Source organism: Corvus brachyrhynchos, unplaced genomic scaffold (genome assembly GCF_000691975.1).
Source record: "Corvus brachyrhynchos isolate BGI_N302 unplaced genomic scaffold, ASM69197v1 scaffold3, whole genome shotgun sequence".
Classification (NCBI taxonomy): Eukaryota; Metazoa; Chordata; class Aves; order Passeriformes; family Corvidae; genus Corvus; species Corvus brachyrhynchos.
In genome coordinates, this window is record NW_008237619.1 from 12,774,766 (window position 1) to 12,799,733 (window position 24,968).

The following is a 24,968-nucleotide window of genomic DNA, read 5'->3' on the forward strand; positions in this document are numbered from 1 at the left end:
CTGATGCAACCCAACTAGTACTAACTACTCAATTTAACTCACAAGAAAGTATCCTTACAGCTTATACTACAGTAATTAGTTCATATGATACTGGAGCAAAAGATATCACAAACACATAATAGTTTCAAACTCTGAAGCATATCTGGACTGAATAATTTTAATTGTGTTTTCAGGATATGTTCACCTACAGGTCATCAAACAAGTGCAGGGACAAACCATCTTCAAACAGCATCTTTCAGATGGTTACTCTCATCCTCCAAAGCAAATCCAGGCAGATTTCATTACAGGAAGAGAATCTGACAATACCGTCAACTACTCTGGTTTGTGCTAAACTCAGAAACCCTTCTGAAGCAAGCTCAGTGTTTGTTGTGCTTGCTCATTATCTTACGTGCATCATTTTCCATCAGCCTTTTCTCTTCACCCTTTGTGATGAGAACTTGATCCAGATCCCACACAAACTCCCTCTGCAACAACACCCTGCGGCTGCCATAAATTTTTTTCACCAATTTAAGCAGTCCAACAAAAAAGGTCAACTTTCTTTTTTTTTTTTTAGCTTAGCTGCTACAACCTTCAGCAGAGCTGCAAATAAAAATTTAAACTGGAAAGAAAATTTACACCTTTCTGCTGCACTTTCTCCTTGACTTTTATATTTCATCTTACAGGGTAGGAATAAATGCCAGCCTTTTCAAAAGCAGTTATCACCCCATTTCACCAACAGAGAAGCTATAAAGGTTTGTTTTGTATATCATCTAAATGTAAATATCTTTAAAAGCTCACCCATTCCCAGTGATACTTTCCCAAAGCAGTGCCATACTACTGATGCTGTGACCCAGCCGTTTAAGACGTACTATTCAAGATACTGCCTGACTACACAGTTTGAAAGACAGTCTTTTTAGCAGACTCTCCTTTACAATTTACAGTCAGACATCTCAAAAAGATTGGCAAGAGTTTCTTGCTGCAGGCCAATTAAAGCAACCCTAGCATGTTTTGTCATAAAAGTCAAACTAGTAATTGAGGGGACCCATAAACATTCTTGCTGGCATGCTTCAGTGAGGCACAGAGCATCTTGCTTTAAAGTTTATAACGTTTATCCTTCTTTATTTTTTTAATTACTTAAAACTAAGATTTATAAGAGCAGAGCAGGCCACCTTCTCTCCCCTTCTCTAACCCCAGACTGAACCCTGCTAGATCTTGGAATGTTAGAAACCCTGGCGTTCTCCTTGGCATAGATATAGCTATCCACTGCTTTAGACAAAAGTGAAGTCCAACAGGGAAGACTAATGACTTATTTGTCTTCTAAATTGAGTCATGTTTAACCTCACTTGGGAGTTATCAGCAAACCTGATTTCCCAAAGATTCATGCAAAGGGTTGCCGTTCAACCAGCGACACCATCTCCTTGCAGGATCTCAGAGACGTGCTAGGAATTGAAATGGGAGCACAGTAGATTGCAGTAATGGCTGAAAATAGTTTGGATCAAATCATCTTTGAGATGAATAATGAAAACAGAATTTGCTGACCATCTTTTTATTAAAACTAGCATGAGGGTTCAAAAAAAATTAAGCAAACCTTCTATAAAGGCAAATACTGCTGGGAATCGTGTCACTAGGGGTAATAGACATTGGTAAAGAGCTAGGAATAACAATACAGCCTTGACAGTCCTTGGTACAAAGACCAATTTCCACACACACCCCCCCATCAAGCATCCACCAAATGAACAATAGCTGATTCTATTTTAGACTTGGTATATGCTGAAGATTGTGTTTCAGAAAAGTTTTTCATATGAAACAGCCTTGAATAGAGCAATCATGACATGATTTGGCTAAAAACTAAATGGCACAAAATAGCATCTGGATTTTAAAAGGACAAACATGTAGGGCATTGGCTGCTTGAGTAAGCTGGAACAAGAGGAGCAGAAACTTTAGTGTGGACAAAGCCTGCAATTTCTTTCAGAAAGCAATGCCAAATTTTAAAAAAATAAGCATTCCAAAGAATAATAATTCCAAGGAAAAAAAGCAGAAATCCTCCAGACTCTTTAGCAGACATGTTAGAAGCAAGCAGAGGAGGAATGGAAAGAAAAGACTACAGTGAAATTATAATTCATAACTGCTTCAAAATATCATGTCAGTCGCACTAAAAACAAACATTATAAAAATTTTTTCCTGCCATATGAAGAAAAAAACTTCATAGAGTCTGGGTTACAAACCAAGGCTAATCTAAAATTATACATGACAAATTAAGCAACAGAATTGCAAGTAATTTCAACAGGAAAGACTTCATGATCATACAGGTGAATATTAAAGATTTTTCACTGTCAAATCCAATTTCATCAGCTGGAAAAATATAAAGGGAAGCCATCAATTAGTCATAACATAAAACTAAATCACAGTAAGCTTCAGAAGAGATTTTCCTAGTGAAAATTAAGGCAGTACCAGTGTACACGACAACAAAGTATCTAAGAAAACTACTACACAATGCTGTCCTGGTATCTAAGGAATGTCCTGTCACAAAAGAAGCCTTTTGCTCCAGTCTTCCCTTCAGCTCACACTCTCTCCTTGCACTGTGCTAAGTACCATTGGTGAGGCACTGGAACAGGCTGCCCAGAGAAGCTGTGGATGCCCCATCCCCTGGCAGTGTTCAACACGAGGCTGGATGAGGCTCTGAGCAGCCTGGTCTAGCTGAAGGTGTCCCAGCCCATGGCAGGGAGGCTGGACTAGTTCATCTTTAAAAGGTTCCCTCCAACTCAAACTGTTCCATGATTCTCATAGAATTAAACACAAAGATCTAGACAAGATGAGCTGGGTTTAAAAAAAAAAATAAATAAAACACAATAAACACATGTATATTCATTGCATCTCAGAATATACCCAAAAAATAACCATCATTGCATTAGGACTTTTATTTTTACATATACACACAAAGCATCAGTGGACATAGACACAGCCTAGCCTTTGCAAAAGTAAGAATGTATTGCCCCCAAAAAGATAGATTAACAAAAGAATTCAATGAAATACCACTGAAATAATAAATTTCTGTCACTCACACGTCAAAAGATTTTTATTAAGAGAGAGTTTGCTAGAAAGTTTGGGTAGACTTTCAGAGAAGACCCATGGACAGAAATAATAAAAAAAAAAAAAGAAAAATCACAAACAAATCAGAAAATATAGCCTACCAAATATGTTGGTGGAATGTCCTTTCCGGGCAATTGGTTTGAGCTCATTATGTCCCCATCCATATTGCCTATAATTGTCCCAGGCATGCTTCATCATCTAAGAAACAGGAAAAAAAAATAGGATTTGATTACATCATAAAACTACTCTCAAAACTACTCTCTATGAATACAATATTTTATTCCTTATTTGAGACTTCATCTCTCACAGGCATTCCAGCATACTGACTAATTAGTTTGTCACTGCTTCAGTCTTTTACAGAAATCAGATTTTATAGCATGAATAAATGTGGAAAAAATTTCAAGTCTATTTGACTTGAGCTATGGAGCCTAATGCTCTGCATTAGGTTGTTTTCCTGTTCTTTCTTTTCCCTTAAGAGATGCACAGACATTTAAGAATGTAAGCATAAGGAATACATTTAAGTGTAAGGAATTGCTGTAAAACACTGGCTAATGTCTTAAGATGCTAACTGAAAGAAAAACATATCTACCGATACTTGAAGCATAAAAAGGATTTATTTACACTGGTACATCCAAGTAGGACTAAACAATTTTGCAAAAGGCATAATAAATTTCTCATTAGCAACACCTACTTGACAAAGAAGTACTGTCATATAGCCTCTACCAAAAGAAATGCCAAAAGCTTTTTTAGAAAGCATAGCGAACAAAGCAGTGTAATGTCATTAATATTTACTACACAGAACATTTAGCTTTTTAATAGATATTTCCACCACCTAGTAAGAAAATTACGTCTCAAAACCCAAAACGTCTTGCTGACTAGTTGTGCACCTCAGCCACTGAGAAAGCTTTTATGGACTTGCTAAAACTCTTCAAACTCCTTCCTTGTTGGAAATTCAGCAGCCGCCAAATTGCAAAGTGAATGCAGTTTTAAAGAAATAAATATTATTAGTACCTAAACAGATGTGCAAGTAATAGGAAGAAATTGGATATCAAAAGACACTGACTGCACCAGACACAAGAACAGTAGGGAAAAACCTTTAGAACAGCCATGTGTCTGTATCCACAACATTATACTTATTTTATTTTTATATCTCATTTTAAAAATGGTATTAAAATAGTGTTAATATAAACAAAATCCCCAAGAAAATGTATAGGATTTTAAAACCATGATTTCCACAAATTTAGAAATGCTTTCTAAAAGGAGAAACTATGTGAATGTATCTAACAGAACAATACTAACCCTTTAAGGAACTGAGGCAAGGCAATCAGTTTTCTCTATGATTTATATGACTGTAATTTTCTTATTTTAATCAGAGAGTCACCATACTCACAGAAAATGTGAGGGAACAAGCAGATGCCGGCTAAAAAATGAGGTGCAGACAGCTGCCTTACCAGCACTACCTCACATCTCTCCTCTTACCACCTCTCAGGTCCCTCCTCCTACCAAATTCAAGATTTAGTGGAAGTCAGCATCCAAGAATCCCAAATCTTTCAAACTGCAGCTAAACTGCCTGCTGAGACATGGAAAACAAAGTCTCTGTTCTCCCTACAACCATCAAGAGATCCCTGTCCAAACTACAAAGCTGTAATTCCTTTAAATGTAAACTCCCTCCAAATTTCCCACAGCTCAGTTAACTCATGCCTAGACAATAAATCTGAACCCCACACTGGCCCAAGAAGCTGGGGAGCACTTCTCTGTTAAACTGGCATCAACCTAAGCACAGCTGTCCCTCTCAAGATGCCACAGTCCCACTCCTACTGCTTGTCATTCAAAGTCAGCTCACATGTTGCTTTTAGTATTTGCACTAATTTTGACACCTGATTAGGTCATAATACTCTAGAATGTTTTTTAGTGTCATGAACAAGCAGTGTAAGAAAAAGTGGATGCGAATATATTAAGGAGAAAAAAGCCACTTCCCTAGCATTCACAAACTCCTTAGTGTTTACATGGCACTTATCAAAATGGCCAATTCATAGCTATTGGAACATCAAGATGACTCGGGTAAAGGGATCCTCTCTGGACAGGTAACAAAACTGCAGCATGACAAACCTAATAAAAACCTGCTCACAGGCAGTAAGCACAGAAGTTCCTCTGAGAGCTCTCACTAACGTTATCCAGAACGAACCTATAAATTTCTATACAAAATTGTTCATTATGTTAATATCATAAAATTGAGAATCACAGTATCATTCAGATGGGAAGGAACCTCAGGATGCCTCTCCTGTTCAACCTCCTGGTCAAACCATGATCCCTTACGGGATCAGACTGGGCTACTTAAGGCTTTATGCAGTCAGGGTAGACTTCAGGACAGGGGACAGTCAAGGCTTCTGTGAAGGGTGCTGCTCTAACCTGCAGCTTGCCAGCCCTAAAAACTCTACTTGGGAAGACAGACTTAAAGGTTTAGAAAGTACTAGAGGATGAAACTAAAGACTGACCAGTCCACTTCCTCTGTTTGAAAACAGATAGATGACTAAACAGCAACATGACCATGACATGGCAGATCCAACCAACTGGCTTGCACGCAAGGCAGACAGGGCTTCTGAGATCTTTGGATGCCCCAAATAAATATTCATGAAGGAGAATCAAGTAACCATTGCCATTTTAGCTTTGTAAAAATCTGATGGTATAGGCAAATACCAGAACAGATCAAAACTAGCTAAGTCCAGGAGAAGAACAACTAGTTTCCTCACAGCAAAATGTTACTTGTGGAATATTTAACTATCCTAACTTGCTGTGCTTCCAGGGGGAAGGTACATATTTTATTACAGAATACTTCGTTCTGAAGAAACCCCAAAAAGTATGCAAATTACAAAGGGCTAAAACAGAATACATACAACACAAGATGTTTCTATAGATATAATTTATCCTAAGATAAAATTTTATTAAGATAGAAACTGCAAAGGAGTACGTTTCACTAGATGCAAGAACTAACACAGAATTAACATAAGAATACACTACTGAGACCTGAAAGTCTCTTGAACACGAGAGACTAAGACATAGCTGACTGCATCAACTGAGACTGAGATACGAAATCGTATTTTGAGGAGACTGAGCTACTTTGGTAACCACAAACATCTGTCCTGCCCCTCTGCCTCCCCCAAACACTAAGAATATGGTGTTTTAAGTCCTCGAGAATCCTTTGACTTTATTACACTAAGTAGCCAACTGATTTTTTCCAGATGAATGCTGACCATTACTTGGCACACAATTCACTGCTTTCCTCCACCACAAAGCAAGGAGATTTCACAATATCATGTTAGCAGAGAACTGCACATTACATGCAAGTGAGAAGCCCCACAGCTCTTGTATACGGTATTAAGTTTTGTAAGGATGATATACCAAGAGATCTTGTAACAACATGGAGATTGCTGTTACTGCCAGAACAGGTAGCATGTTATACTATAGACAGAACATCTATATTATCAGGAGCAGCTGTGCACACAAAAGCTTTGGAGAGACACGAGAAGACAGATGTCTCTGACAGCTACAAGTTTTACCTTCGGTTGGCATTTTGGCTCAGGAAGTACAAGCAACATGAACTCCTGATTGGAAAACAAACTGATTTCTATAGGTACACTAGGTTTGAGTACTGAAAGTTGGAAATGCTGAAGAATAGCTGCAGGAATAGATAGGCTTTTCTTAAAACAAAACTTTGTCTTTAAGAGGAGAGGAAAGTCTCAGACACTGACTGGGACATCAGCACTAGGGATAGTAGAAAGAATGTAAAACTATTTGCAAAAAAGTGTACCCAACCCCTAAAGAACTCAGAGGGGCACCTCAAGCTGAGTAGAATGAAAATAACATGGATCAATAACGGTGAAAAACACAAGACACACATTTCCATAGCTGAAATTTCCATACCTGATAGCAGTTTGTCACAGGAAATGCTTGGAGCTCGATAGCATATCATATATAGAATCTTGCAATCTGTCTCCCAGAGAACGAGCAGTTTTGGCAATGGACTCTTTACTGACACCATTAATGACAGATTTTGCTTTTGAAAGCAAAATCATTCATAGGGTATCAGTCTGCTGCATACTAATTTTGAAAATTATTATGGAATGCAATGCAAATAACCAGCAAGATGCTGCTGCACACACAACTTGATAATTCTACAAAAAGACTGATTTGGACTCTGCTGCAAGACAGACAGAAAGGCAAAAAGCAGGGCATGCCAAATGAAACTGTTTTTGTAGGTACACCATTATCCAGTTGGTTTTACTGACTTTAGAACGTGCTCATGGGATCTAATCCTCTACAGTCTCTGGGAAATCAGATCTTTATAAAGACAGAGTGGCAATGATGTCTTTTGACAAACAATAAAAGGAGGTCACAGTGATTGAAAAGAGACTTGTAAGGAAGTTCTACCACTACAGCAGCATGTCAGAAACAGTAATTCAAACCAAGGACTGGTTAAAAAAACCCTTTCCAGTCTTAAAAAAAAAGACAGGCAACTAGCAAACGGAAAGTAGGAGACCTGAGAAAATAAAAGAACCAATTTACTGGCAAATTGCAGTATTTACTGGTTCCTGCCATTCCATCAGGAACTTGCATAACAGACAGCAAACAGGTTTTGCTTTCAAAGCAATGTATTCTGCTTAAGGGTACAATTTTGAGAGATTTATATAAACCACCTTCAAACTCTGTTTTAAAATTAACCAAGGACTTGATAGACAAAATTACTGCTCAACTGGCAGATTAAAAACTAACGACCATTTTCCTACTGTCTGCAAAGAATACTTTATGGACGTTAATTTTAGAAATTATCTTTTCCTTGTATACTCAGATTTTTGATGAAACTTAGAAAACTCATACTTTTTTTGTTTTTCTGGAAGCTCTGTCTCAAGAGAAATTATTTCAGGCATCAGTTCATGCCTCTGTCATGCATTTTTGAACACTGTCACCAAAAGAGTCTGTTTGGAATATGTTCCTAACACACACAGAATATTGGGTTTTCTTTTAGTGTCAAGTCTGGTAACAAATCCATTACTAAAACAAAACCAAATGGATGCAAATCAAATGGATGCAAAGTGGAAAACTCTTTTTGTTGGCACTAAATACTTGAAGTCTTAGATGCCTGATGAAATTACATAGGAAAATCCTTCAGATTGGTGAGAACTGAAACAGTTGATGTAAAGAGGCTAAATTTGGAGAGCTTGCAGCAGAGTTTTGACTGCTCAAAAATGTTCAAGAAAGCGAAATATTTTTAATCCAAGATGAAGAACAGGTATTTTTGACCTTGTGCATCCTCATGGTTTCAAGAGAATATGGTGTTAACAGGACTGAATTGTGCTCTCTGGTGGTGTGTTGTTTAGAAAAGTAGAGCCCCTCGGATGATCTTTGCAAACAATCACAACTGCACATCAGCCAGCAGAAAGAAGTTCCTACAGTTCCTTTCTTCCAGTCCTGTCCTTTCAGGCATCAGTCTAAGCATCTTCATCAGCTTATCCCTGCATCTCTGCCAGTTTTACCCTATCCTTTTTGAAACTGAAAGGCAATAACTACATGAAGCTTGCAAGATGCAGAGGCACCTGAACTTCATAGGCTATCTGTTCTCTTCTCTGAAATACTGAATATCTGCTCACTGTCTGCTGTTGAGCACTACACAGTGACATTTCCAAGAACTATAAAAAAGACAATTTCTCATTCTCAAGTGTACTAAGTCACCTCACAGCTTTCCATACTTAGCATGAATTTGGAATCTCTCCATCTCCAGCCCCAATATGCATCATTTTACATTTAGCTGAGAAATAAAAATGGAGATAATCACTCAGCCACATAAGGTTTTTCTGCAATTCTTCATGTTGGCAGTAAAGGTGTCATACCACTACTCATTCATTTTCAAACTCTAAATAATTCATTTGTGTAATTTAGAGCATGGATCCCCAGCACATGTCCTCTGTGGCCTCCAGCACTGTTTATCTGTATTCTCAATTTCTTGCCTTCTAACCAATTTCTCCAGACAAACATAGAAACTATCCTCCATGCCATGGCTGCTTAGTTCAACACCTACTAGCAGTGAACATTGCCAAATATTTTTTGAAAAATGATGTACCCAACCATCTCTTGTTCACATGTTTTTTGACTCTTTGGGGGATTGTCTAGAGCTTTGTGCACCACGGTATCAATAAAAATAGAGCAGGACATCTTACGTATCTGTATGCTCAGTGATTCTATTCCCTGTTGTGGCTTCTGTTAATGAGCAGTTCATTCAGCAGGCACAGGATTCTGCAGTGCTTTGGTTTCCCCTTGAAGCCCTTTCAAAAACTGATGCCTTGATAGCCACTAGTCCTCTGGTAACAAAGCAGAAAATAAGAATAGACACCAGCGATGCAAACCAGGAATCCAGATCTCAGAGCAAACTGACTGAGTGAACTGTAGGGAGTTTCAGGTAGTTCAGTATTGTATGCAGGTGGTCTCTGTCTTAATGGAATGCACCGTGAGAGGTTACTCATTCAACTACCAGTAGCTCACATGGTGTATCAATGACATCATTAATATCAATACTTGAGAGCTAACACCATCAGGAAAAGTGCATGTTAAGAACACACCGGCATATATTCTATGGAGTTGCTCCAGCAAACACAGAGGGGACTACAGGAGAAATTATATAAAGATGACTAACAAGAACATAACAGGATGCTCTGGCTTTCCAGTCAAAGTCTCCATAGCTGGAAACACACCTATTGTCACTTGTATAATAGATCAGGTATAATTTAAAATAGAGATCTCTTCAATCTAGCCATAATTCATGATTTTTTGCTACCAGCATTTCTGTTTTACAGGAGTAAATGGCATATAAAATACAAAATTTAGAAAAAAAGAAAAAGCGGTAAGGTCAATTAAATTTTATGGAGCCTTTTGATTTGCCCAGTTTTGTAGACAAGAAATTTACCTGGAGTTTTGCTCATTTTTGTTTGGCTGATAATATCAGGAAAGTGAAATACATCCTTATTTCTTTGATTTTAATTTGCATTTATGAGTTTTAAATACTGCAAATGTGCTAATTCATTGTTGAAAGACAGGTTCTTCTCACAATGGTCTAGAAAAAAGACATCTTTAATAATGAACACCTTCCTGAATTTTTAACAGGCTTCCAACACTGCATGAGCACTGGAGAATTCTATAATTTCTACAACTTGACTAAATTGATTCATTTTTAAAATACCCTCAAACAAAAACTTGCATTCTTCATGAGTAGCACATTTTAAGTTACAAATCAAATCCGCATATCCAGGATGTGCAGCTGAAATATTGCACATGAAGCACCACACTAGGAGCTTTATTTCCATTCTGCAATTCCAGCAAAATAAATGCACCAAGCTGCAAAGCTTCTCACAAACATAAATGATTGATTTACAATTGGAAAATGAGTTCTTTATACAACCATTCCAACAAGCTGGGACACAACTTTTTCAGGGCCACTCCTAACATGCCTGCATTGGCCAAAGGGCTAATTGCACAATATCCATTTTAATATATAAATGGAAAATTAGTTTACCAACAGGCTCGATCAAAAAGATTTTATCCATAATTTACAGATTTCACTAATTCAGTAAAATTAAGATCATTTTTAGAAGAGCGTAGCAAAACTAACTGAAAGCCAATTTACCTGTTCTCAACTTGTCAAACTCCATCAGAGAACCCAGAACACAGAGAATCCAAACAGTGTGCAAACAAAACCAGCTAATAAACAACCTGCGCGTATACACATGTAGAGATACAAAGAGATTTTTATATGCACACACTTACATATAAAATGTGTATAGATTTTATACAAACATTCACGCTGCAGGGAGTGTTATCTTAAATACTGAAAAAGCTGGGTCATAACACATCCTTCAGTTTCAGGATGTAACTGAAGGAATGTAAGTCAGGAGCAGTGAGCTACAAAATACAATGCAAAACCTTTGATAAACATGGATTACTAAAAACTGATCTCACAACCAACTAGAAGTCCAAGCAAGTTTGACCAAGAAAACGAAGACTGTAAAGTGCCAGCAATAATGGGATTGTTCTAAATAGGTTTCAGATATTGAAAAAAGGTCTCCCAGTCACCGAAGGCAGCCTATTTGGCTAGATCAGAAACACTGCAATTAGAAAAATAAATGAGATTAGCATTGAAAGTTGTATGAATAGTAACTATGAAAAGAGGAGTTAGGCAGCATGGAAAGATCTCTGGACAATTAAGTAATTCTTTCTTCTACACAGCTCTTTTCTCAATAAGCACACAAAACAGAACTCAGGTAAAAGGACACTTACTTACTATTTTTAGCCCAATTTCTTAAAAGAATGAGGCTTATGCAACCTTGCTGTCTGTACACCCATCATTTGACACATACATTTGCAGTAGCCTTTTAATCCATTCTCTAATTTCACACTTGATTTTAAAGAGCTGGAGGAACCGGATACTCTACTTCTTGTGTTGAGGAAAAGAAAAAGTATCTGTGGCCAAATAAGGCAGACAGACAGAAATTAGTATCCTGACTGAGACAAAGGCAGTTATAATTCAGCCCTTTTTTCATTCAGGAGGCAGCATTTAGCACACCAGTAGCTCTAAAGAAGGCACGGAACACACTGAAATTCATGCAGTCAAGCAGGAAAGGTAAGAGGATATTCACAGCAACAAGTGCATGATGAGCAGAGGGTGGTATAAGGGGATGTAGGTTAAAAATCCATAGGAAACCATTAGTTTTGCTGCTTATCTCACAGTCTGTTACTTTTCAACAGTGTTAACAGCCTCTTGAGTATCATCCAGAGATGACGATGAAAATACATTTTAATCACTTTTCTTCTTGGCACATATCTGTAAGTATTTCTGGCATTGCCTCCACTAATATTCAATAAATTAACTTCCTACCTTCCCTTCAAAGAGGCAATATATTACAAGTCTAATTTTAAAAGAGGATAAATGGAAAGTTCTGCTGAAGGAAGTTCACTGGCAAAAGAACTCAAGTCAGAACAACCCCAGCTTCCCAGACAGACTTGTTCCTCACTTGTGTAAAGCATCCAAACTTAACAGTAATTCTTTCTGCAGGTGTCATACGTCACAAATGAACTTCAAGTTGAACTAGATGACCTTTAAAGGTCCCTTCCAACCCAAACTATTCTATGACTCCATGACCTTTAACTCTGGGACCTATACTTCCTGGATGTCCATTTCACAACAACTTTTGCTTAAATGTCTTCCTCCACCCTTTTTTTTTTTTTTTTTACCAGAAAGCTGTGACACACAGGAACAGAACCAGAATTTTGCTGTGTTGAGAACAGCTTATCAGAAAGATACCACACCTTGCTATCCCATCCCATTAAACATAAGAGCTTTTAAACTGCACAAGCAAGTATGGTACAGCCAGCAGCTTCAGTCACTTCATAACTCTACCCTTACCTGTGTGGACACCACACCTCCTTTGAGCTCTATTTTTAAAGTGTGTATTTACAATTAGCACTGTGTAATTACACAACTGCATATCACAACAAATACAGAACAAGTAATAGAACAAAAGCTCCAGAGAACTCAGATTTCCCAGTCTATCTGAAACCCACAGCATTATTACTTCGCTGTTAAGTTTACCATGTGCACTCGTAACATTCTAGAGAAGCTGTCTTCCAGCTGACAGGCTTAGTCAACAAACATCATCCTACCACAAAATGGTTGAGGTTGGAAGGGACCTCTGGAGGTTATCTGGTCCCACTCAAGCAGGGTAATTTGGAACAAGCTCTCCAGGTCCATTACCAGTCATTTTATGAGTATTTCCAAGGAGGTAGAATCCACAATCTCTGTGGGCAGTGAGCTCCAGTGCTTGGTCACCCTCACAGTAAACAATGTTTTATGATGTTCAGATGGAGCTTCTTGTGTCTCAGTTTGTGTCTGCTGCCTTTGTGCCTGCCACTGGGAAACACTGAAAAGAGCCTGGCTCTGTCTTCCTTGCATCCTCCCTTCAGGTATTTTGTAAGATTCCCTCTCTCGTCCAGCCCAGCTGCCTCATCCTTTGCTCAGATGAGAGATGCTCCAGCCCCTTAAGCATCTTTGTGGTCCCTCCCTGGACCCTCTCCAACGTGCTCGTGTCTCTTTCATACTGGTGAGCCCAAAACTGAACAAAAAGGACTCCAGGTGTGGCCTCACCAGTGCTGAGTAGAGAGGAAGGATCACCGGCATAGGATTAGAACCATTGTTGGGTGAAATACGCTATTTTAACAAGTATCCTAAATGAATGCTGGCAGTAAAATAATACTGTGACAGGCTGATATTAAAAGAAAACCTGAACCCTGAATAGAGTGAAAAGAATTACAAAATTTTCCTTATTTGACTGGGTAAAATTTACCTTCTCAGGGAAATAAAACTCACTATAGACCACAGACCACTATGTAACGATTACATTTAAACTGAAAGGAAGAAAAAATATTCTGAACACCATCTAAAGAATACAATAATGGAAATTAAGTGCCAAAAATTCCAAGTGCTCAAGCAATTTATATCTAATTTAACTTGGAAAGGAAGCCAACAACTTCCAAAAGACAGAATTTGTTCTTGATTTCTTTGCATTAACCACAATGAAAAGATACATCTTAAAGCCTTTCTATAAAATTATACAGGTTGCACTTAAGATCTTAAAAAAAACCCAAAAACTTTCTATTTTCAATATTTTTCTTTTATATAGTACAAAAAGCCAAAATATGAATACAAAGCTAAAGCATAGCAGCAAGAAGAATTTTCAGATGTGTTTGCTCTTAAAATACCAGTTAATTAAACACCACAGCATCTTTCAAAAGCCTGAACAGCAAGCTAATATGCCAGAGAAGTGCTATAAAGCATGTATGGTAAGCAAGTGGAAAACCTTTACTTTTCAGAGTTGTCACTGTGCATCTAAAATAATCAGCCAACTCATAAATGCTCCTTATTGAAATAACTGAATTAATAGCTTCTTAGAATATAGACAGATTATACAATTTTGTAAATTAAACATGAGAACACAATGTAACACTAAATATAATTATCAGAAGCAAAAGACACACAAAAACAAAACCAGTAAGATGCAGATTCTGCTCCCAGTTGTATTCCACGACCTTAAGAAGCCTCCCTCTCTGTGCTCAGCAAACATTCCTATTATATAAAGCTTTCAAATTTTTTACAAAGCTCTCTTAAGAGCATTACACAATTTTTTTTTAGTTTTATATGCACTTTTTTCTAAAATCAAATTATGCTTTTTTAAAATATTAAAGTACTGCCAAACCACTTCTTATACAGAGATGTTAAAAAAACAGACTTCATCAAATTGCTATTTGGAAAGAAAAACTAGTAATATATTTTCTGTAAAAAAAAAAGAAACTGGATCCTCATTTGAAAATTTTCCAGCCTTTCTCCCAAATGTAAAGACTTGTGTGTGTTACAAATAGTCCCCATCATTCCACCCAATCCTATCCAGTTTTTCACCATTTGATAGGAGGTGAAATAGGCTGTATAACATCGTTCATTTTGCGAAATTGAACAGTCTAAAGCTGTTCTCGGAGAGTCAAGTTCCTCAAATATGTATCAGGACAATTCACAGTAAACCAAAGCAGGTCAAATCACCTGGAATTCTGTGGCCAGATATGCAGCCTCCAAAGAGGCAGGAGCTTCCCTGGGCTATTTTTCGGGTCTCAGTCCAGGCAATCATAGTATCTTGCATGTCAAAAATTATATTTTACATATAGATAGATATAGATAGCTATATATATATATATATATATATATATACACACATATATATATATATTAGTTGTGGACCTACATTAGCGATATTGTCTCCTGGAACTTGTTCTTTTTTTCTACAAAGACTATTTGTATTAGTCTATACCAGTTACATAAAACAGTGAGGGAGGACCTCAGTGATGAACATATTTCAGAATGCACTTCACATCTCTGAAATCGCTGCAGACTTCTCTGAAATATCTGATGCTGTCAAAAACAGGTTTCAGGCAAAATATTATTCATTTGACACTGTTAATACACATTTTATCTCAGCCACATTGTTCCAACAATTGTTCCTCAGCATTACCATTTGTCCATTCTCCCTCCCGGGCAGACCTCCCACCCCGGTGTTCTATGCCTTCACACATCCAGCTGTAGAAGTGACAATCTGCTGCCCTGCTTGAAACAAAAACTAAAAATTCTGGAGATCACCTGGTAGCTACAGTACTAAAGTGACTGAGTCAATGAAGGCAATTCACATAACAAAGAATTTTTAGTCATGCTCCTTTGATCCTGGGCCGCTCAAGCACAGTGGTCACACAACTGAAAACTGCTCAAGACAAAGGCATTATTATCCTAGCTGAAGGACTTACCCACTTAAGACATAGTCTCACAAAAACCTTTGGTCTGGTAATGAAAAGTTACACTTCAGAAACCATAAAAGTAGTCATCAACAAGTTATGCAATAGAAAAACAGCTTGTCAGTGTGACTCACACGTAGGCTGATCACCAAAAAAAGGAGTAAGACTTTCACAGCACAAGGTGTGTGGCAACTGCAGCTAAGGATCACCACCTGGTGATTCTTACTCACAAACTACCCTGAATTCCATACAATTTGCTAACACCTTCAGGTTTACATCAGCAAGAATGGTCCAAATTTTACTACTTTTTCATGACACCAAGAAAATTGCTATTCTATACTAACCTAGAGCTTATCATCTCCTCTTGGTCTGCATTCTGACCAAACAACCTCAGAAATGCAAATACTAATTTTCAACCCTCCCTCCAAATTCCACACTTTGGTTGATTATTTCTTTCAGCTAGTTCTTCACTGTTAGCTGTGCTCAGTAATTTCGCACTACTTGGTAAACTCAATTTTATTCTACACATTAAATCCATCTCAAAGGTATTTAACTACAGTAATAGGTAGTAAAAATTAAGAAGTGTTGACAACCATGCCATTCACTGTTCATCTTCACCTTACAGAGACTTTTAGAAAAGTAAAATGCTCTGTATATTCTCATTCAGAATGTTTACAAATGAAGCAGTAGAGCCTTTTCAAATCCACGATTCAATGCTGTCCTTTGGGAAGCAGCCCTAACCAAGCAGGGTCAAGAAGGTCCAATATTCCAGACACAACTTCCCAAGCAAAAGTCCTTCTGAAGTAATCACTAACAGGCACATCTTCCAGGGAATGATTTGCCACTTCAGATATTCAGGTTGTGACAGGGCTCTATATGGAGTAACTACTACAAATAGTGATACAGCTCCACACCATATCATGCACGTATAATACAGTTGTTCATTACTTGATAAGAGTGGACTCCATCTAGCCACCATTAATATTCAAAATAAAATTCCAGTTTGGGTGATACCCACAGAATGGCACACACTTCAGCTACAACTCCTTCCTATAACAAGGACAGGTGTATGACTAATTTCTCTTTGGGTTTATGAAGTAACTAAACTCAGATCACAATTTAAAAGTAGATTTAGCTGATGTAAACACTAAGTGCTGTGTCCTGGATGTTCTTTAGTAACAGTCTGTGCTTGTTTATGTCTGGCCTGAACCTTTCCCCTGCTTTGCTAAACCAATTTTTTGGGATTAAACAAATCAGACTGCAGGAAAGAAGAAGAACAGTAAGGCTGTACAAGGTTTCTGCCATACTAGTTAGAAGTACAGACTCAGAGAATGTCTGGCAGCAGTCATAGGAAATTAGCATGGCCAGGACAAAAAAGGGCAATGAATCTCACAGCCAACCAGGAGTGGAGAGGGTAAGACCACAAACAGCAATTCCCATAGCGTAAGTTGCCACAGAATCAAAATCATCTTAGTGTGCTTCATTTACCTGTAAAACATTCAATCTACTTAAATTTACTAATTTTTTAGACCCATTTAAAATGTATTTTGAAAAGCATGTGATAATTCAATCATTTTCAAATAATAGCAGCAGGTCTTCTTTTTCCTTATCTTTTCAATCCAATTTTTTAACATCTAAAAATATCCTATGACACAGTAACATATCCCATTCTTTGAAAGGAAACTGACAAAGTCATGCTCTACTTTAAAGAAGCTCTTGTTACTGTTCCATGTGTTAATGGCAAACTCACTTTGAATCCATACCACTAAGCTGAAGAAATCCTTAAAATAATTTTTATAAAATAATTTCTAAGTTGTTATCCAGTGAAATATTAATACTCCAATACCAGAAAAAAAACCCCATGCAATAATGCTGATGCTCATTAATACCTGTGCACTTTTAGTTTATTTTTTACTAATGATTTGGAGATCTGTTTTTCTTTTTTAATATAAAGCATAACAACTAAATGCCATATAAATAACTGCTGTCAGACACAGGAACAGGTAGGACCATATCACAGTCATCTTTACCTCTTTGACTTTGTTCCTCTTCTCTCGGATATCCAGGTCTGCTGGTTCTCCACTGTTTATCCCTATCAGGTTTGGTAAAGGAACAGGAGGCAGTGGCTTGCTGTCTTTCTTTTTCAATTCTTGCACTACTTTGTTCTTTTCTGTCTGAATCTCAGCTTGAATCTCATCCCGTGATTTCTTCAATTTCTCCTTAGCCTCTTCCAGAGCCTTTTCATGATCTGCTCGGATCTTATTTCTCAGACGTTCCTCTTCCTCTCTAGAGACACAAATGCTAGTCAGCATCTCATTACTAAAAACACGTTGCTTACAAACAAACTGCAGCTTCAACAGAAGCCACATCCTAAGTTGGTTTTCTCTAAGTAATTCTAATGATTCAGACAAGTTTATTGATTTTATCTTAGTGCACAATCCTACACTATTTTTGCCATGAACCCCAAAAGAACAGCACACACATCCACAACACTATTGTGGAAAAATTCATAATAGGAATTTTTTAGATTGTCTTGGCACATTTACTTGTCCACTCAAGAATTTAGAGAGGAAAAGCCCTGCATCCTGTACTTCAACTACAAGATATGTGCAAAGGCACGTCTAGCAATAATTCAGTAATTTTTTTGAAGAAATCAGAAGGGCTCTTCCTCACTTTCTGCACAATAAATTATAAACAACTTGACAAGATCTGAAGTAACCACTACCAAAAAAAAAAAAAAAAACCCACAGCCACTTCGTTTATTAACAACCCCCACCACAACATCTTTTCCCTTCAATTCACAACTCATTGTTCCAATCAGTACAGTCCTTAAAGCATCAGTCCTAAAAACAGAATTAATTATGAAGCCATTTAGGAGCATAGGAGTTTTTATTAAAACATGATTTTGAAATTCACTGTCAACAAGACCAACATCATATTGGTTTTAAGCAGTATCTTAGAGTGTGATCTTTAATGATCAGTTAAGGTTTTAAGATTTGCACACAAAACAAAAAGTACTGTTCTAAAGCTTCATGTAAACAAGAGGTTATTCTAAGAACAGACAAAAATGGCCCATTCCAGTCCTAAAATATTTCAAGGCATCAGAAAGACACATATCAGACTCTCAATATAGCACCACCTTTTTAAGCTTCTTTAAAATACAGAGCTGCTCAATGACTAATGTAAGCCAAAAAAAGTTGTAGGGATTTAAAACAAGCACTAGGTAAAAAAAATGCATTGTTACACGAAGAGTACTTTATTAGCCCTTACATTTTTCTGAAGTGCTATTAGGTTTGCATTTAAAATAAATTATAGCAGCATTATTACCTTCAATATATCAGTACTAGAAATACAAAGCAACATTTTAATAGATGCACTGATGGAAATGCTTTCAAACTGAAGATCTTCAGCCACTTTTCTCAACATGATTCACACCACATCCATATTTCTTCCAAACAATAAAAAAACAAAGGACTGAGATCCTCAAATTGACTGTCAAATCCAAGCTCATTAATACTGTCCAACGGTATCAGTGCCTCTCTCCCTTAACTGAGGAGCAAAGAAAAAACTTTCAAAGTGCCAAAACACTATTCTAAAAAGACAAAACAACTAATACCATTTAAGATAACTTTTACTCCTACTATGACCCACTTATATGAGAAAATAACTTCCTTGTATTCCTGCAAAAGCTACTCACACTCTGTCTTGGCAGCAATATCATGCTCAAATATCAATATCAAAAGCAGACAAAAATTTCTACCACCTGGAAGATTTGAAGCTTTGGAAAGCTTTTCCAAGGCTAGCAGAGTGCTCTGTGTAAGATGCAACTAGAGAGAATGTGAATGAGGTCGCCGGAACAAGACATCATTCCCAGAGTCATGTTCTCCCCATGAGACAGCACACTGTTCAGGAGCCAAAGAGGTGCTTGACAGAGAATGAGAAACCTGAAATGTTACTGAACAGTTAAGAATCAAAATACTTCAGTGTGGGAATAATGTATTTTGCAGGTACATTTCTCATATTCAAAACTCATTATCTGGAAGCAAGTGACAGGCTTTACTTTCTGACTAAATTGACTAACACTCTGTTAATAGATACTGAAATTCTTTTTGCAAAGGATCAACCATCCTTGAAGTGGTCACAGTGTATTTACATTAACCTAATTGTTTTGTTGCTAAATATAAATGTTTTTGGTAAAACCCATGGTTAACTTACAGGACCCAAAATACAATCCCTCGGTGTGAAAAAAATTAATGAAGTTTGAGTAGTTACAGTGAGTCTGACTCACTGAAATGAGTCACTGGTGATGTGCTTTGTGCACCTTCACAACTTTACACCATCAAGACGAAGTGCCAGGAAGATTTTGCTTTAATCTTTCACCTTTAAAAAAAAGTTTTCCGTTCCAGGTGCTGCATGAAACAACCATAATAAAAGTTCCATCACTCCACAAACTTCATCTGTTTCTAGATTCAAACCGCATGAAACAGCCATAAATTGGAAAACAAGTTTTGAGCTCACATCTGTCTACACTGCAGGAACCACTGTATAAACATACAAAAGCTGTCGATTTCTAGAGCACTATAATCCAATTAGAGTCATTAGGAAGTTTGAATGGCACAGTCAGCTTTCCTTCAGTCACTCAGAAGAAAATACACAGACTCAATAGAGATGAAAAATCCCAATGCTAACTGTATGCTCAGCTCAAAGCCTTTCTTCCGGGAAGTGACATTTTGAGATAAACATAAGAAAACAGTAAGATGAAGAGAAAGGTCAACAGGTATTTGAGGGCGTTTACAAGAGATAGTACAAGAGCTTATTCTGCAGACACACTCTCTGTGCAATTACCAGTGATGGACAGCATGAGTTACACGGTATGTCATATTCTACAAGCCAGCTAAAGACATTTTACCAAATATATTCAAGTATATGACCCTAATGGAAGAAAAATCGCACCCCTAAATACCAACACCGCGTTTCTTCTGAGTTCTTAAGCAACAAGAATTAAGTGAAAATACAGAATAAAGTTAAGAGAATGAGAAGACTGATTAGGTGTGAGCAGCTGACACCCCCTCAAGTCACCAACAAGCTACCTGGCCAGCAGAAGAAAGAGTAAGCAACACTTTTACACATGCAGAGAGCACTATATTAAAATACTCACAATTAAAGAAGAGACCTCAGAAGGATCAATCTAAAAAAGACTGGAGAAAATTCCAATAAAAGCACATATACCAAAACTTGTCAAACCATTTCCGTATCTCACCCCCGCTTCCAAGCAACATGAGCAAACTCTTAAAATTTAAAGTATTTTGAGTAAATCTTAAAAACCTTATCTAACAGAAAGTTACTTTCTTCTAGTCATCCCAAAAGCTTATGCAAAAGTATTGAGAGAGGCTCAAGTACCATGAAACTACAGCAGTAGCTACTTCAAAACAAGCAATGTTATTAAAATAACCTGTGATTAGACTGTTTTTGCCAAGAAGAACCATAAATAGATCTAATAATTAGAATCTGAAACTGGAAACAGGTGCAAGTTTTTTAAACAATCACTGCAATGAACTACTGCAGCTGTCTATGCAGGAACACTGTAAGTTCTCAAAGTGTCCACGAGCTGCCTAAATATCATTCAGAGAAGACCACAAATTATAACGCTTGACACCCGAATCACCAACCGGAATTTAATGTGCTTTAATTATGCACACAGTAGCGAGTTTTCTGAACAGCTACCAAGCCTCACTTGTCAAGACAGTGACTTTTAACAAAAGTCTTTCCTATCTGCTGTGACACAACAGGCTCTTTAGAAAGAACTGCATAAAAAACCCTCTAAAAATGCTTTCAAATTTCTTTCTGAGATTCAAGATTTAAAAAAAAACAGAAATAAAAATGAGAATAGAATCAAGAAAAGCAAGCAGGCCACTAGCAATTGTTCTTGCCACTAAAAAGCAGGCCACTGGCTCACTATACCAAAACGACACACAGTTTATTATCATTTGGATTTTCAGCAGATGGATAGACAACTGTTAGAGAACATAAATATTTGTGTAAGCCTATCATACAGAAACAACCTCCTGTGTGGAAATTCTGAACTTTTACCCTTTGGTCAAGCTTGATCTTCAACCAGAGGCTACTTTCAGAGACAGTGAAACAGAAAAACAGGCACTAATTAAAAAAAAAGTTTGAGAGTCAGTGCCTAAAAAGAATTTCACACATTAACTGCAAGACTTTACTCCAGTCTTTTGGCATACACAATTTTATAATATCCCCACATATCACAATCCCATTATGTTCTCTCAGTATATGGAGAATATACATTCACGGCATACAAGAGTCATGGAGATACATATATTGCCCCTCACATGACTGGAGTCTGAAGAAGGAAGAACTGGAAGAAAGGAGCAGTTGTGCTGGGTTTTGTTCTTGCTTGATCACCCTTCCTGTATGGATGGCTGCATTACTCTCTACTATCAAGCATGTACAGAAAAAGAGGCTTATTTTTTCTAATGTATGGATGATCATCCTGCAAAAGTTACAACTTCTCTCCCAATTTGCTGGGCTGCTGTGAGGCAGCAGAAATACACTCATGAAGGAGTAGGAGTACCAGATCTGTGTGTGCCTAAGACAGCTGAAGATGGAAGCTCCACCATTAACAGGGAGGCTGGCTGTTACTTAGCAAGAGTTTTCCCTTTTGAGACAAGTTAAGGTCGTATTTATTTCACTGATTTTTTTTTTCTTCACATAATGAACTTAATCAGAGATCACTGGTTAGAAAGGAATATTCAGTGGAAAATAAGTGAAAATCAAGTGAATCCTACAGGGTAACTTGAAGCTAACTCAAGTGTATCAAAAACACTGTATCAAAGTATTGGTTATAAAGATTTTCCAAACAGACTTTTAAGAAGAATCTTATGCATGTTTTCAAGGGAATGTCTTGTCCCCAAATCATCTATCTGACAGTGTTTGTCCAAAGCACTGTTTCTAAATATATCTTCACCTTTGTTTAAAATACCCTTGCAAATGGACTCGGCCTAAAACTCTAGCACAGGCAGAGTAGATAGATGATAACTTAGTAGTAAAATATTTTTGTTATTTAAAAAAAATGACAAAGTCAAACTGTCCTTTGTCAATGTTCTAAGGTTTTTTAAGAACATTATGATTTTAGTTATCGGCAAGCATCCTACCTGCTCACTGTTTCAGTTAAAACAGCAATACCTACATGTGCTATATACATACACTATACAGTTACTTACACTATACAGTTACTTGTGCGTGTATGTGGTGGCCTGGGAATAATGCTGAAATGCAGAATATTTCCCATTTCAATCCTTCTTCCCCAAGGGGGTTAATAACAGTTCATTATGACATCAGAACATATCTAATTCACTTTGAAAATTATTGTTAAACAACTCTTCCACATGCAGAAAACCTGTGGAAAGGAATCTGGGAATCCCGGTCAACAGAAAGTTGAATCTGATTCAGCAGTGTCCTGGCAGCCAGGAGGGCCAACATTACCCCGGGAGGGCATCAGGCACAGCATCGCCAGCTGGGCAAGGGAGGGGATTGTCCTGCTCTGCTCTGCACTGGGGCGGCCTCACCTCGAGTCCTGGGGGCAGCTTTGGGTGCCACAATATGAGAAAGACATTGAGCTGTTAGAGAGTGTCCAAAGGAGGGCCATCCTCCAGTGGGGAACAGTCTGGAGAGGAAGCCGTGTGAGGAGTGGCTGAGGTCATTTGGTCTGTTCAGCCTGGAGAAGACCAAGGGGAGACCTCACTGCAGTCTGCAGCTTCCTCATGAGGGGAAGAGGAGAGGCAGGCACTGATCTCTTCTCTGTGGTGACCACTGACAGGACCCAAGGGAATGGTCTGAGCTGTGTCACAGGAGGTTTAGGGTGGATCTCAGGAAAAGGTTCTTCACCCAGAGGGTGGTTGGGCACTGGTCACAGCACCCAGCGTGGCAGAGCTCAAGAAGCATTAGGACAACACTCAGACCCCTGGTGTGACTCTTGGGGTTGTCCTACAGAGCTCAAGAAGCATTAGGACAACACTCTCAGACCCCTGGTGTGACTCTTGGGGTTGTCCTCTCAGTACCAGGAGTGGGCTCGATGATCCCTGTCGGTCCTTTCCAACTCAAGATACTCTATGATTCTGTGATTCACTGCCCAGAAAATTACCCCAAAAACCAGATTCCTTAAATGGCTTCTTTTAGGCAAAGATGACAGTAGAATTCATTTCTAGCAAGTGGTTAGATTAGTATACAACATGAGCATTGCTCCTCAAACAGAAGGAATGTGAGACAGAATCCTTATTCAACTCCTATCCCTCTCCATCTAGTTTTAGTTTTCTTTTTCCTCTTGCTCTGACACTTCCTCTTGACTTCCTTCATTTTCCTACTTTCTCCCTTCCTTTACTGTTATTTGAACCAACTTAGGCTTCACCAGCTTGCTTCCTTGGTCTGCAACAAGGGCAGGGCCACCACTCTGAATGCCAGTCCTCCTCACTGTAATCATCCAACTTATTTGTACAATGCTAGGGAGAAGAGAGAATTCACTGACACAGGCACTTTCCTTCAATCCTAAATACTCCCACAAAGTCCGCATAAACATTCTCCAAATAAAATTTACTTCTACTCCTGTGCAAGAAATGATGCCTCTAATTGATCTCCTTTGCAGCCAAATCTCAGACCCAGCATCTGGGCTTTCAGCCACCTTCATCACTGCCCTCAGGACTTCTCATCTCCATGATGCAAGCTCACAGATCCTGTTTAAGATCTGGTCTCTTGTCTAAATCGAAACCTCAGCCCTTGACATTTCTTTGTCGATAGCTGGGTGTCACCTTCAAGTCAAATAAACTGTAATTTAACTTTTAGTTTTCCTTCCATATCTTTTGTTTAGCAGTGGAAACTTCTCCATTGTCCAGATTGCCAGTGTCTGGGCATTCTTCCCATTTTCTAGAACTTGACTACACTTAAATTTATCTGCTTAGTTCCCATGTATTTTAAATTCAGTCTTTCTTTACCCATACTGTAAGAAGCCCTCAGAACTTGATTGTGCTCCTTTCATCCAGCAATTCCACTAGGAAGACAAGTCACTTAACTACTGACATCCTCAGACTGCCTTTCTGTTTTCCCTCTGCAACTGTAATTTATTATATGTATTCTTTTAGAAACACCCAAAGAACATGTCTACTTCCAGAAGTCCAGCATGTTAAATTCACAGATTTCCATGCTGGTCATTAGAGGCCACTTCTGCTTGTCACTCCTTGTCATGGGTTAGCAAGCATAGTCCCAGAAGTGATGTTCTTGCAAAGGGGCGCTTACAGCTTCCTCTGTGACCTGACAGAACCTATCAGCTGGCCAGGTTGAATATGGACAATTCTTTAAGCCACTTAAAGCTGTGACCACCTCTGTGATCCACACTCAAGAATAGAAAACCCCCCCCCCAGCTCTGTCTTGTTTCCAGTGTTGGGACAGGTGGCTGCAGGCCCCATGCGGGGGCCAGCGGGCCCAGCCCCAGCCCTGCTCGGGCTGGGCCCCCG

The 24,968-nt window shown here is 38.1% G+C and overlaps 1 protein-coding gene across 1 annotated transcript in view; it reads right to left on the reverse strand.

Moving 5' to 3' along the window:
* MAN1A2 (mannosidase alpha class 1A member 2) overlaps positions 1 to 24,968 on the reverse strand; it is a 138,714-nt gene that overhangs the window by 87,939 nt on the left and 25,807 nt on the right. Inside the window, exons 3-4 of the mRNA XM_017731655.1 lie at positions 17,472 to 17,727; positions 3,171 to 3,267 (exon numbers count right to left, since the gene is read on the reverse strand). Coding sequence (XP_017587144.1) covers positions 3,171 to 3,267; positions 17,472 to 17,727 — 353 coding nt within the window. The remainder of the gene's footprint in view (positions 1 to 3,170; positions 3,268 to 17,471; positions 17,728 to 24,968) is intronic.